The following is a 13,024-nucleotide window of genomic DNA, read 5'->3' on the forward strand; positions in this document are numbered from 1 at the left end:
CCTGTTTCTTGGTTCGTGTCTTGTTTGTTTTTGTAGCTATAAATTTGGCAGGCGTAATTTCAGCCTCTTGCCGGTTGTAAAGGGGTTGTCCCTGCCTTCTCTGCAGGGCCGGTAGCAGGCTGGTACAGAACATTAGGTGGCCCAGTTCCCATTTGCGCAGCCAGGAGGTTGGGGACCCCTGATCAGCCAGAAAAAAAGGCAGGAATAAAAAGAGGCATATGTGGGCACAGATCTAGTAGAATGTCCACAGATCTAGTAGAATGATTCCAGACTTTCTCAGGAATTGGATGTTTTGTATATTGTAGGGAAGATGAAGATAAATCTTTCAGGAGAGCCGGGTGGAACCTGTCTGAGGGCCTCATAGCATTAGGGTTGAAATTTTAGCTTAAAAATTGTATGCCAATGTAGCAAATCTCTAAGCAAGGACATCAGGTAAAGTAGGACAGAAATACAGTTACAAAGATAGAATCAAGAAATAATTTCAGGAAAAAGTATTTGGTCTCAGGTCTCCTTTCTCTCTGCTCCCTAAAATAACAACAATCCTAGTGACACAAAATGCCTTGAGTGAGGTCACAACCAACAAAAGGAGACTTACCAAATTAAATAATTAATGGCGCCAAGGATGGCTTTGTTGTTAATCACAAAGAACCAAAAGGAAAGTATCAGTAAGATTTTATATATTTATTAAACTTAGGCGCCATCCATCTCACTAAATGATATATGCAAAGGAACAGTATAGTGGGGTGCAGGTGAAACAGTTCTTACATATTTCACCAAGACTAGAAATGAGACCTGTGCTCAACTGGACAGTGATGCAGAATACGTAAAGGACACGAAATTGAGAAGATACGACTGAATCTGAGTCTCCCCTTCTTTTTTAAACATTTCTATACAGATAATCCTCATTTGGTGACTGCCTCGTTTAACAATCATTCACAGCTATGAGGGTGATGAAAAAGCAACCAATCCTCGCATTTACAACATTTCCAGTCTGTGAAGAAAAGGAAAACTGAAAGAAAATCATAAGCAGAACTGTGATTTCACAAACGACCATTTTGTTTAAGAATTGAGTTGCTGGTCCCATTATGGTTCCTAAACAAGGATTACTTATAGTAGGTTATCTCCACAGAAAGGAATATGTTTTCACACATAAATGAGCACATGGGCGCATATAAAACCATCATGTCCAAGTTGGGTTAAGGAGTTTATTCTATATAATAAAAACAAATCGAATACATAGTACAAGGTCAACAGTTCTTTATTGAATACCAAAATTATACAAATACTGTGTCCTTACATCAAGTTCACATTTTGAATGTGTTCCCTCCTCCCTTAAAATCTGGATCCCATTACTACTCCAAGCAGAAAGCCAGCCCCGTTTAATGAAAAAAAACAAAGAAGTAAAAAAAGCTGCGGCCATCCAGATCCTAGTGGGGTAGAAGTGTTGCAGTGAGGTACATATTTCATTTGGATAAGAAATTAAGGTGTGGATTTCCATGGGTCAGTAGAGCCAAAGGCATCAGGTTTCCAAGCCAGGGGCTCAAATGTGAATGCTGCTAACTAGATGCTTCACCTTGCATTCCCAATATTTTGAATTACAGTTGGGCTAGGAGGAAAAGGCTGCAGTTGCTAAGCCACCATTCCTCCCACTATAGCAACTTTCTACTAGAATCATCCAACCATTATTGTTCCCTAACAGGCCCTGCCTCACTGTAGTTTGGTGTTGCTATAAGCATACTTCAAGTCATTAGTGGGGACATGACCTCACTTTCTCCTCAGATGCTTACAAGCATGCATCTAGGCAGAAAGGCTGATTCCTGCATCTCAATAGCTGCACTGAAGAGGGAGAGTTGGCAACTATCCTTTTCTAGTGAATTTCTCTTGTAAATGCTATTAGGACCTGTTGTGCATCTGACTACCTTATAGTCAGCTTCTGAAGTCAAAGTTAGTAAGCCAAGGAGAGCAAGAAGCTCAGGCATTTCCCCATTAAATAGGAGTATGACAGTCAGTGGCATTGGTTTTGAAGAAGCACAGGTCAATTATGTTGTGTGAAGTTGCTCCTCCTCAGAATCTGATAAACTATGAGCAGCAATATGACAATCAGATTCAGCAAAGGACGCCGTCCCCCCCTTATGCAAAACTTCAACTTGAGTGTTTCCGCATCCTGTGCTGTGCCAGTCACCCTCCACTTCAGAATTCTTCAACCCTCCTTTCCCCTGTGACATTGTGCTGCTTCTAAGGATGATATTTGTTCCACAGTTGGGAAGGATTGATTGAACACCTCTCCAAGTAACGAATTCGTTTAGAATTTCAAAGTTCAATGTATATTACAGATATGTAGCAGAAGATAAAAGATACCAAACATGGGGCTTACTTTGTAATACACCATAGAAATTAAATAAAACGGAGTCCTCTGATCATAAGATTTGCATATTTTAGAAAGTAGGGTCTAAACAAAGTCTTATGACAATTTCTAATTCTAACAGGAAAGTACAAGATGAATGATGCAACAGATTATTTTGGGAGGAAAAGGCTAGAGGTATTCCCTCTGGAATGACCCATAAAATAAAATAACATTGCTGAAATTCTTTGGATAATTATTATAATGTACCAGCAGGATTTCCAATGATTAGATCTCTATTTATAGACTGCAAATGGTTTAAAGTTAACTCATGTACACTTTCCAGATGGGGATGTGGAGGGAAAAGAGGCTTAATACCTTGCAACAGTCTTGAGCATATGCATCTTTTGTAAAGATACAAGCCACTTCCAATTTAATCTTAGGTTTTCCATTTGTCAACTCTTAAAGGGAGAGAGTACTCCGTGTACTGCCTAAGTATGTTGCAGCGCAAATAATGAATATTGTTCTGGACAATATGTACCACACTGCACTATTTCTAAGGGTATTTCCTTTTCAAATTAGGTAAATTAATCCACAGATTTATTTATTTAGTGTATGGCAATCGGCAGAGAAAAGCTACGAGGTGCGATTCATGTTATTTGGAGGAAAATGCATAAATATTATCTAAAGGAATAATTATATAATAATATTTAATTAACTCCTCCAGAATTTCACCTTCTCAATGGGAAAAAAAACGGAATCTCTAACAATTCTTTAAGTATAGATAAATAAGCAGCAACAAATAGAAGCTAAAAAAAATCTGAAGAATAAATGTACATAACGCAGAATTTATTACATAAACTAGAGATAGGGTGGTAAAGGAACCCTTCCATCTTCTTTCATTTTCAAAATCACACTGAGGTATTTGTGGTATGACAGGATTAAGATTAAGGGTCTTGTGCAGACGATAGATCAAATTTGTTTCCTGTTTCAGAGGCTATTGACCCTAGTCAAAGGTTCAGATTACGAGAGAATTTGTATAAAAAGAAGACAATTCCTGAGATCTCTGACAGAGAAGCAAGCTCCCTTCGATCTAACAGGCTTTCTTTCATTAGATGGTTTTATCAGAGATGTCATACAAGTGCATTTAAAAAGATAACCTTTAAGTGTGAGCAAGCAATTAGCACAATCGGGCATTGCTACAAGAAGTATTAACACGATGAAATATACACCTAAAATAAAGAATAATTTCTGACATTTCGGTATAAGGAAAAGCTAAATAGAGGGGGAACAAATGGCAGAAAGATACCAGATAACTGGAAATGAAAAAAAAAAGAATAATGGAATGGAGGTTGTCTTTGTCAGGCTAGACTTAAAGCCTTCCTATCAAAAGATTTAGTTCCCACCCATTCACTGTCAAGGGGCATGAAAAATTGCAGTGAAAGGTCCATAATTCAGGGGATGTTTAATCTTCAGAATTATAGGACTAAGGAGTCACATGAAAGCATCAACTTTCAACTTTAAAGCTTTTTTAACCCTTTTCCAAGTTTTGACTATGACACCTTTTAACATAACTAATTCAATTACACAAAAAAGGGGGATTACATATAAGCGTCTCAAAATACAAAAATAAAGTGGCTTTGTTCTGCTGGAATAGCAGTATTTAGTTTACTTAAACTATCTTTACATGTAAGTGCTATTGTGGTGGGAAGGAGAGGGAATATTTTTAAAAATCCTGAAAAGTGCAATTTAAAAGATTGTCAGTGACCATGAAGATGATAGGGAAGATATGTATACAGATTTATTCTTACTTATTAAATTCCTTAATAGTTTCGTTGCACATAATAAAACTACACCTGTTCAGGCAGGTGAAAGGCGATCCATGATTAGCCAAACTGATCTACCATTGTCCTCTAACTTCCACTTCAGTATCTCTGAATTGAAAAAGGCAGTAATTACATAGAGAAAATACTGGAAGACAAAGATTTAAGACATCATTGTAAGGATGCTGGGGAAAAATGAATCTGGTGTTGTCAGTTCCGAAGGGAAAAAATATCTAGGAATGACTTGCTGGCTTCTATCACATGGTCACTGAATTAATTTATTTTCTCAATTAATTCATTTTCACATATATACTGAGCCCTAAACTAATTAGGTGGGTTTACTCAACATACTAAAATCACAAAAAGTTAGCCATGTGTTGCATTTTATGCAAATTCAGCCATTAGATTTGTAATTGGCCTGGTTAAGTGTGTTGTGCAAATATAGTCTCTATGTTAGTACAGGTGGTCCTCAATTTACAAAAATCTGCTTAGTGAACATTTGAAGTTACAGCAGCACTGAAAAAAGTGATTTATGACCATTTTTCCCACTTATGACCGTTGCAGCATCCCCATGCTCACGTGATTAACATTCGGATGCTTGACAACTGACCAACATTTATGAAGGTTGCAGTGTCCCAGGATCATCTTTGGAAACTTTCTGACAAGCAAAGTCAATGGGGAAACCAGATTCACTTAACAACTGTGTTACTAATTTGACAACTACAGTGATTCACTTAACAACCATGGCAAGAAAGGTCGTAAAATAGGACAAAAGTCACTTAAACACATTTCTCACTTAGCAACATAACTTTTGGGCTCAATTGTGGTCGTAAGTTGAGGACTACCTGTATTTTTTTCCTAGTGTGTTTGCAACGATTTTCAGCCAAGGCTCTTGTCGTTTTGCATATCAGCACCACTTGAAATTAACTCAGCCATAAGAGCAGATTCCGTTACTTCAGAACTTTCAAACAGGAAGTGATGGAATCCTAAACTCAGCTGCAGCACTTAGAAATTTAATCCCTGGGGCCAAGGGAGATGCACCAATGGGAAATCACCAGGTGGTGTTGTAGTGTATGTAGATTTACTTTTCTGGATAGCCTCAGAAAAAAAAAAACTAGCATCATTCAGGGGACAGCAAACAACATTCTCCCACAATTTGAGGGAATTGCATTCCCCTCCCGCTATCAGAGAGTACTCTGAGCCCTTGAATTTCCTGCTGTACCTACGTGATCCATTCTGCTCTGCCTGCTTAGATGGGAGAAGATTTCCAGAATTCCAGGGTCCCTAGTTCTCCTCCCTCCCTCGATTCCCAGACCCCATCTATGTCAGAAAAACCTGGAATCATGGCATGGATTAAATAGGCATTAGAATGGCTATGTTATTTATACTCTTTGGTCTGGTAGCCAGGTCGAAATTAAGTAAGAGCAAATAAATTAGATTGTCCATTGCTTTGATCATACCCATCCAGGCATGGCATTTCTTTTGCTGTCAGTTGCTCTCATTGTTGCGGTCTTAAAAGTAATAGGAGGCAGGAGACTGAGAGATATCAGACACTATGCCTCCATAGCAACCAGCCCCCCCCCCTTTCCCCCCCACCCCATGTTGGATAGCAAAGGATAAGGAGTCATAATTGTTGAGACATCAAGGCACCATTTGGTACAATGACAAGTGAGGAAAAAACCAGCCTGAAATTCCTTCCATAACAGTGGAGGGGAAGGAGGAAGAGGAGAATGGGGGAAAAGCCTTGTTGAGAGGCAGCACGATAATCCTGGTCAAAGAAAACCCCAAACCAAACCCCACGTGCTTTTCCCGAGACATGCAATTGTTAGTGATGGCACAGTATCGCCAGGGAGAAGGAAAAAAAAACGAAGGCCAGGAAAATAATGCTGCTACCACAGGAGCCAGCAAATGAAGGGAGCTTATTCAGAGGCTCTGTTTTGAAGGCCTGCATCTTAGAAGGGCTGTTAACGAAGAAGCCCCCCGGAGCTGTTCCAAATTACTTTGCATTGCCGCAGCACCAAAGGGATGCCTTCTAACACTTCTCCAAAGTGATGGACAGGTAATTATGGTGTCTCCAGGACGAGTGAGGATAAAGAGCAAAAGGCACCACTTGTTTCTCTGGCACTGAACGGTCTCCCTGGTTAGAACCACCCGGTCTCTTGGGGTCAGGAGTGGGCTTCGCTAGTGATTCACTCCAGAGCTCTTCCCTGTGGTTACCCAGTCGACGATGATAAAAGTGAGGCTCATCACCATGAAAATGAAACCAAGGGCAGCAAAACACGCAGCCTGCGGGAGGAGAAAGAAATTCATGAATCGCAATTCCTCATCCCGGTAATCATCTTTTCTTTTTTTCACAGAATTTTCAGGAGGGAACAAGAGGACCCCCCCCCGGCGACCCAAACAAAATTTCTAAGAAAACATTCCTTATCTCCTCTATCCAGCAATTTCCCAATCACCTAGGTTTTAACAGCCTTAGCTTCCCAAGTGCCTCTCCACAAACATTGTTTCACGCTAACTCTGGGTGCCAAACTACCACCTCATCTAGTTGCACTGATTAAAGATTGAGAAAATCTAAAGGAGGGTGGACAAGAACCCACCTTCTTGAATAAGCGCCAACCCGCTGGCCTGTTGCACTAAGCCACAGGTGTCAAACTTGCCGTGTCACATGACGTGACGTGTCACGACTTTTTTTTCTATTGCCGGAGCTGAGGTGGGCGAGGCCTCTGCATGATGCAGCCAGCCCACGGGCCGGCAGTTTGACACCCCTGCACTAAGCCTTTACAGAACTGTCCAAATCTCTAGTACAGGGCTTTTCAACCTTTTCACCCATTGTACCACTTTTAGGATATGGCAATATCCAAGTACCACCAGTCGCCTAGCAAGGTGTCCAAAACCTGATGACCCAAAAAAAAAAAAAAAAGGGAAAAAGTGATGAAGTACAGGTAGTCCTCAACTTACAACAGTTCGCTTAGTGACTGTTTGAATTTACAACGGCACGGAAAAAAGTGCCCCCCAAGCCACAGCCGAGCAAGACGCCTGCCTGTCCGCCCGGCGGCGCTCTTCCTCCTGTCCGAGGTTTTCATTGTGGTGAGCATTTCTGTTGAGGATTGGCAGCGGGGGTGGGGTGGGGTGTGTTTGGTTTTTATTCCCCCCCCATCTGCTGGGTGGTTGCAGCAGGTTTTGGTCACTTCACATGACCCTGGGACACTGTGACCGTCATAAATACGAATCAGTTGCCAAGCATCTGAATGTAAATCACAAGACCCTGGAGATGCTGCAGCATTCCAGCTGATTGGCGCTTCTTCTGGGCTCAGAAGCGCCAGGATCAGTGCCGAGCTCCAGCTGGAGCCTGGCGCTGATCCTGGTGCTTCCGCTCAGCCCTGACAGCCCCGAAGAAGCGCTGATCCTGGCGCTTCCGCTGAGCCCCGAAAGCCCTGCAGCTCCAGCCATCTCTCGCTCAGGCTTCTGTGGTGCTGCCACTGGTTCAGCTCATTCCCCTCCCCCGCTACCACTTTTCTAGGATGGTCACGTACCACCTGCCAGATGCCAATGTACCACAGGTGGTACCTGTACTACTGGTTGAAAAGCTCTGCTCTAGTTTAACTCCCATGTTGTACAGCGCCCCCGCCCAAATCTGCTTGCCAATACCTGGATTTTGGGTCTTGATCGCAGTGGTTCTTTTTCATTGGGGATAATTCGGATGTAGAAAATGCTAGGAAGGATGAAGATGAGACTGGGGGCTGATGTTGCTCCTGGGAAAAAGTACACAGATGTTGTGAATGGCCACCCAGCATTCACAATGCAACAGCTCCCCTCCCAGCCCTAACACCGGATTGGCTCAGATACACCCAATACATGTCTTCCCATAGTTATGGGCTTCAGCACTATGCAAAAGCGAATTTTCCCCTTTCCCTCTTTTTCTAGGAGAACTTGGGTATGTTGTTCCCTGGAGCAAGGAATTCAACTAAGAAATAATGATCCCTAACGGAGAGGAGAAAGGAGAAATCATTCTTCTTCACTTCCCAATTAATCCTTGGAATTTTCAGAAAATAAAAATAGAAATAAATTGAAATGGAATTGAAAATCGAATAAACTGAATAAGAAATGGAAAAATCTGACACACAGACCTATTTCTTGGCTAGAAATAAAATAAAATGCCTAGTTAGAACTACACAAAGCTCAGTCATTGTTTTATGTGTGCACAGATTAACGGCACTGTTTTTTTTCTGTCAGTTTGAACCGAACATTCAGAAATTCTGCCCTACTGATCTCTTAAAAGCGAGATACATGTCTTGTTGGTAGCAGATCAGTGCCATCTTGTGGTCTGAATGAATTCTTATTTTACTTCTATATTTTCCTATTCAATTGATTGCAGTTACTGCATCCCTAGATTAGAACAGCTCAGCTCTGTAATCTATCTTTCTCAGCACTGATTATCTGCGTTTTAACATTTAATCAAAAAGCACCTAAACTTCTAAACTTAAAAAAAGAACTTAAATAAAATTTAATGTGGTTTATTCCCTATGAGATTAGATTTATTTATTAGATTTTTTTTTAAATCCCATCTTTATTGATTTTATAAGTAACTCAAGGTGGTGAACATACATAAGACTCCTTCTTCCTCCTATTTTCCCCACAACAACAACCCTGTGAGGTGGATATCTTCTAAAGCAGCGGCCTCCAACCTTTTCGACACCTGGGACCAGTTCTGTGGTGGACATTTTTTCCACAGACTAGGGGCGCGTGGTTTCGCATGCTGCCTGGATCCCACGTGGTGCAGATGGGGCTTCGCTAGCTTGTGTGGCCTGATTCTTGGCTGGCTGTGGTCCAGTGCCGATACATGGCCCGGGGTGTTGGGGACCCCTGTCCTAAAGCAAAGGACTGATATCTCTGGTCACTTTAGAGCTTTATCGTCAAGAGTGGCAGAATAGCATTTTCCACAGGATACAAGAGCCCTATATTTCTCACATGTTGAGCTTAGGCAAGAAGGACATAGGCAGGGTGCTCCCTAGAAGTCAGGCGAAGGCAGCACGCTACTACTCCAAGGGGTAGAAAGCAGGACCCCAATGTGAAATACAGAGGGCTTCCAGATGAGATTTCCACTGTATTGGCCTCTCCCTAAAACTGCAGATATCAGAACATCTTCTTGGATGAACAGCTGTCCTAAACATTGAGCCATGGGGGGAAAATAGATCATAAAGCTAAGAAAAGCTTGTGTAGTGAACCAATGTAGTGTGATGGTTTAAATGTTAGACTACAACCAAGGAGGCCTCAGTTCAAGTCCATCCTCAGTCATTTTAGGTCAATTACTCGCTCTGTCAACTCAAACTATCTCACAGGTTTGTTGTTATGGAGAAAACTAAGAGAGAATACTGGGTACTATGTACAAAGAGCTGCACAAATGAATGGCAGGATAGAAATGTAATAAGTAAATACATTAGAAAGTTATCTTTTTTTTAAGGAAAGAGGTAACACCAGAGAGGTAAAGGGCATGTTCTGCATGCAGATGTATCAGATTCGTTGCATTCCAGGTAATACTGACAAACTCTGGTTTGTATGAAGTCCTGGAGAAATACTGCCAGTCAATTACCAAACCAAGATTTTCAAATTAGGGTTTATAGAATAGCCATAATGGACAACTGCAACACTGTACCTCTAATACTATATATAATAATGCTATGCCATAGATCAGTATTCAACCTCTTTTTTCAGTACTGTACCATAAATCAAGAAGAAGGGGACTTAATGAGGAAGCTTAAGGCTGCTGTCCACAGTGGATGATAGTATTGTGCATGTCTATGGAGATTCTCAATCATCCAGGTCATGGTTGTCCCAAAGATGCTTTTTCAGGAAGCAACTGGACATTCTTGTTTTTCTTTGAAGATCTTTCTTGGATGATCTTGGATTTCACCAAGCCACTGTGTAGGGTTAGTTTGTGTTTGGCATTCATGATGCATGAATCCAGACATTATAAATAATACTGGCTTGAAAAACCAATGGATGGATTTAGTAAGCTGCCTGTAAAGTAGGATAGTATCTTTTCACACCTGTTGTAGTGTTTTCATACTTGCCTATAACCAGCATGCATTTGGGTCCATCTGATCCTAATACTTTTTTTTTGGTGAAAAGTGATAGCTCAGAACCATAAAATGAAACGAGACAGATTTCTCCAGCCCACAGTTGTTTTTAAAAGCTGAATCTCCTCTAAAGCCAAAGGCTGTCAACTCCATAACCCCGTTTTCTATATTGGGAGGACAAGCTGAGAGGAGCCAAGATGCCTTCCAAGGCAGTGGCACTAAGTCTTCAGATCCACTTACCTATTTGGTCACTTTTTGTTTTGGACATGGGGACAAAATTGCCAAAATCAGGCATCTCATGTAGCCGTAGTGCTGAACATGTATTAATCTGCAGATGGCAATGCTTGTTTCCCTGTTTCTGAATTCTGCACATCTACTCCAAGTGGTAAGTCCATTTTTCAGCAATTTATTTACTGTGCACGACTATAAAGAAAAGAAGTCTCTAGGGCAGGGGTAGGGAACCTCGGCTCTTTTATGACTCACGGACTTCAACTCCCAGAATTCCGGAGTCAGCTGAGCCAAGGTTGCCTACCCCTGCTCTAGGGAACGGGCTGAGAAGAGGAAGAGGCATGGGAGTAATCCTGAACTCATTTCCTGCGACCTGTTTTTCTACTCAACATCACCTTACCAGCTTCTTTCTACCCTCCATGTTCCAGATCTGTATTTATCTTAGCAAACAAGCTTTCAAAATCCTGAAATGGGGCAAAATTTCTGAGATGGGGGAAGCAAAATTTGAAACTGAGATATTGTAGCAAGAAAGAGTATAATATGAACCAACCGTGTTGTTTACAACTCTTGTCATAAACTTTTCTGTTTTGCCTCATTATTGTCTTCACTGTCATTTAACGCTAGGCAAAAATGTCTATATTCAATGTATGCAAGCTTTCCGACATATTCTTTTAAACAAACCATAGTTCAAATTAATGCAATGTGTGAACTCAACTACTACATGTATCCTGCTAGTGAAGAATGAAGAGGCAACATGTTCCTAGAACTGGGTTATTGATAATTCTGTTCCTTCAGCCCATGAAAAAAACCCAACACAGCATTGACACTAAATTCTCTGCTACAGTTCAATCTCATATAGGTAGAAAAGTGCCTCCTGCTTACCAATGACTCCAAAAATATCCTTGATGTTTGGGACAAAAATGACAAGGAGGTTGACAATGAAAAGCAGGCAGAAGGCAATGATGACATGACGGATCCAACTGAAATCCTTCTTGGGGAACAGCAACTGCTGGATGGCTCTGCGAATCTAGGAGTACAGGATGACTTTAGCAGAGATATTTAAGTACAGAGATACCTGCTTTACCTCAGGGCATATAAGCAATTGTCTAGATGGAGAATGAAGCATACTATTCAGTTCACACAACATTCTTTACCCATAATTAATTGAATCATAATTTACTCAATTACAGGTAGTCCTCATTTTGTGACCATAATTGGGATGGGAAAATCATTAAACAAAGTGGTCACTAAATGAAACTGCAACTATGCTTATGATTTTACTTTAGCTTTCCTTTGTTTTACTCACCTGAGAAGGTCATAAAAGTGAGGTTTGATCACAAAGTTACTTTTTCATTCTGTTGTAACTGCAAACCGTTGTTGTATGAGGCAGTCACTAAGCAAGAACTATCACTATCGATTTTCTAGGCTGGACCACAAATCACCACTAGTTGGTGGTGTGGTTTGTTATCTGAAAACCCTTTCAACCCCTTTCCTAAACTTATGGCACTTCAGAGGAAGCATAAGGGGAAGGGCCTTCTCTGTGGGAGCGCCAGTCCTATGGAATCAGCTCCCCCCTGAGCTTTGGATGGCCCAAGATCTCCGGTCCTTTCGCCGCGGCCTCAAAACACTCCTTTTCCACCTGGTTGACCTGGACTGACAGGCATTTTAATTATTCTTTACAATTTTTAATTTATTTTTAATTTTTAATTTTAATTTATTGCACAGATGACTTTAATTTTAATTTTAACTTAATTTCTGTTATATGCTATTGTTGTTAGCCGCCCTGAGTCCTTCGGGAGATAGGGCGGGATATAAGTCCCATTAATAAATAAATAAATAATTACTTTGAACTGGTAAAGTTTCATTACTTCTTCTCCATTCACATTTCTTATTGCAGGTAACAAGTTAGCCTATTTTTCAGAGCTATCATTACGAAAATAATCTACATGAAGCTGCTTGCCTCCTTCTGATAAACTACAATGGTTGTTTGCTTTTATCATCAGCCTTTTGGCTATTTACGTCTCATGACAAAGAGTAAGAGGAAAGGTCCTTAATTACAATGAGCTTACAACACAGAAATAAGATTGGGAAATGAAAGCAGGAGAAAACATGGTAAGAATATTTATAAGTCTTGTGTCCCACAAATTTAGGCCCAGTAAAATTTAACGTAAAGGTACAGACCAAATACCTATTCTCATTACTAAGGGTTTAAACTTGCCAACTCCAAATCTGACATTGGGAAGGATGAAGAGCAGAAAAGAGAGAGAGAGATCACACAGAGCTCCCTGGCCTAGGATTAAGAAGTAGTGGCGGTAAAACTACTATAAGTTACAATGGCAGAGAGAGATCTTACCGGGAACAGAACCACTGGCACAGTGAGCGTCACAGCTAGGAGTACAGCCAATCGCACACTAAGGATTAGCTTGTCTAGAGGGTCAACTTTGATGTAGGTATGCAACATCTCTGCTTCAACATTCCCTGGGAAAAAACAGAAGGGGGACGCTTATATATCAGAAAGAAGGAGGCTACAGAATAGGAGTGGAAAACTTCTGGCC

At 40.9% G+C, this 13,024-nt stretch overlaps 1 protein-coding gene across 2 annotated transcripts in view; it reads right to left on the minus strand.

Annotated features, from left to right (window-relative positions):
• Positions 1–1,240: 1,240 nt before the first annotated feature.
• SLC38A5 (solute carrier family 38 member 5) overlaps positions 1,241–13,024 on the minus strand; it is a 49,384-nt gene continuing 37,600 nt past the window's right edge. For both annotated transcript variants that reach the window (XM_083354147.1, XM_083354148.1), the window contains exons 13-16: positions 12,823–12,947; positions 11,352–11,496; positions 7,813–7,916; positions 1,241–6,450 (exon numbers count right to left, since the gene is read on the minus strand). In XM_083354147.1, the coding sequence (XP_083210273.1) occupies positions 6,346–6,450; positions 7,813–7,916; positions 11,352–11,496; positions 12,823–12,947 (479 nt within the window). In that variant the 3' untranslated portion in view covers positions 1,241–6,345. The remainder of the gene's footprint in view (positions 6,451–7,812; positions 7,917–11,351; positions 11,497–12,822; positions 12,948–13,024) is intronic.

The sequence above is a fragment of the Vipera ursinii genome (assembly GCF_947247035.1).
Source record: "Vipera ursinii genome assembly, chromosome: 2".
Classification (NCBI taxonomy): domain Eukaryota; kingdom Metazoa; phylum Chordata; class Lepidosauria; order Squamata; family Viperidae; genus Vipera; species Vipera ursinii.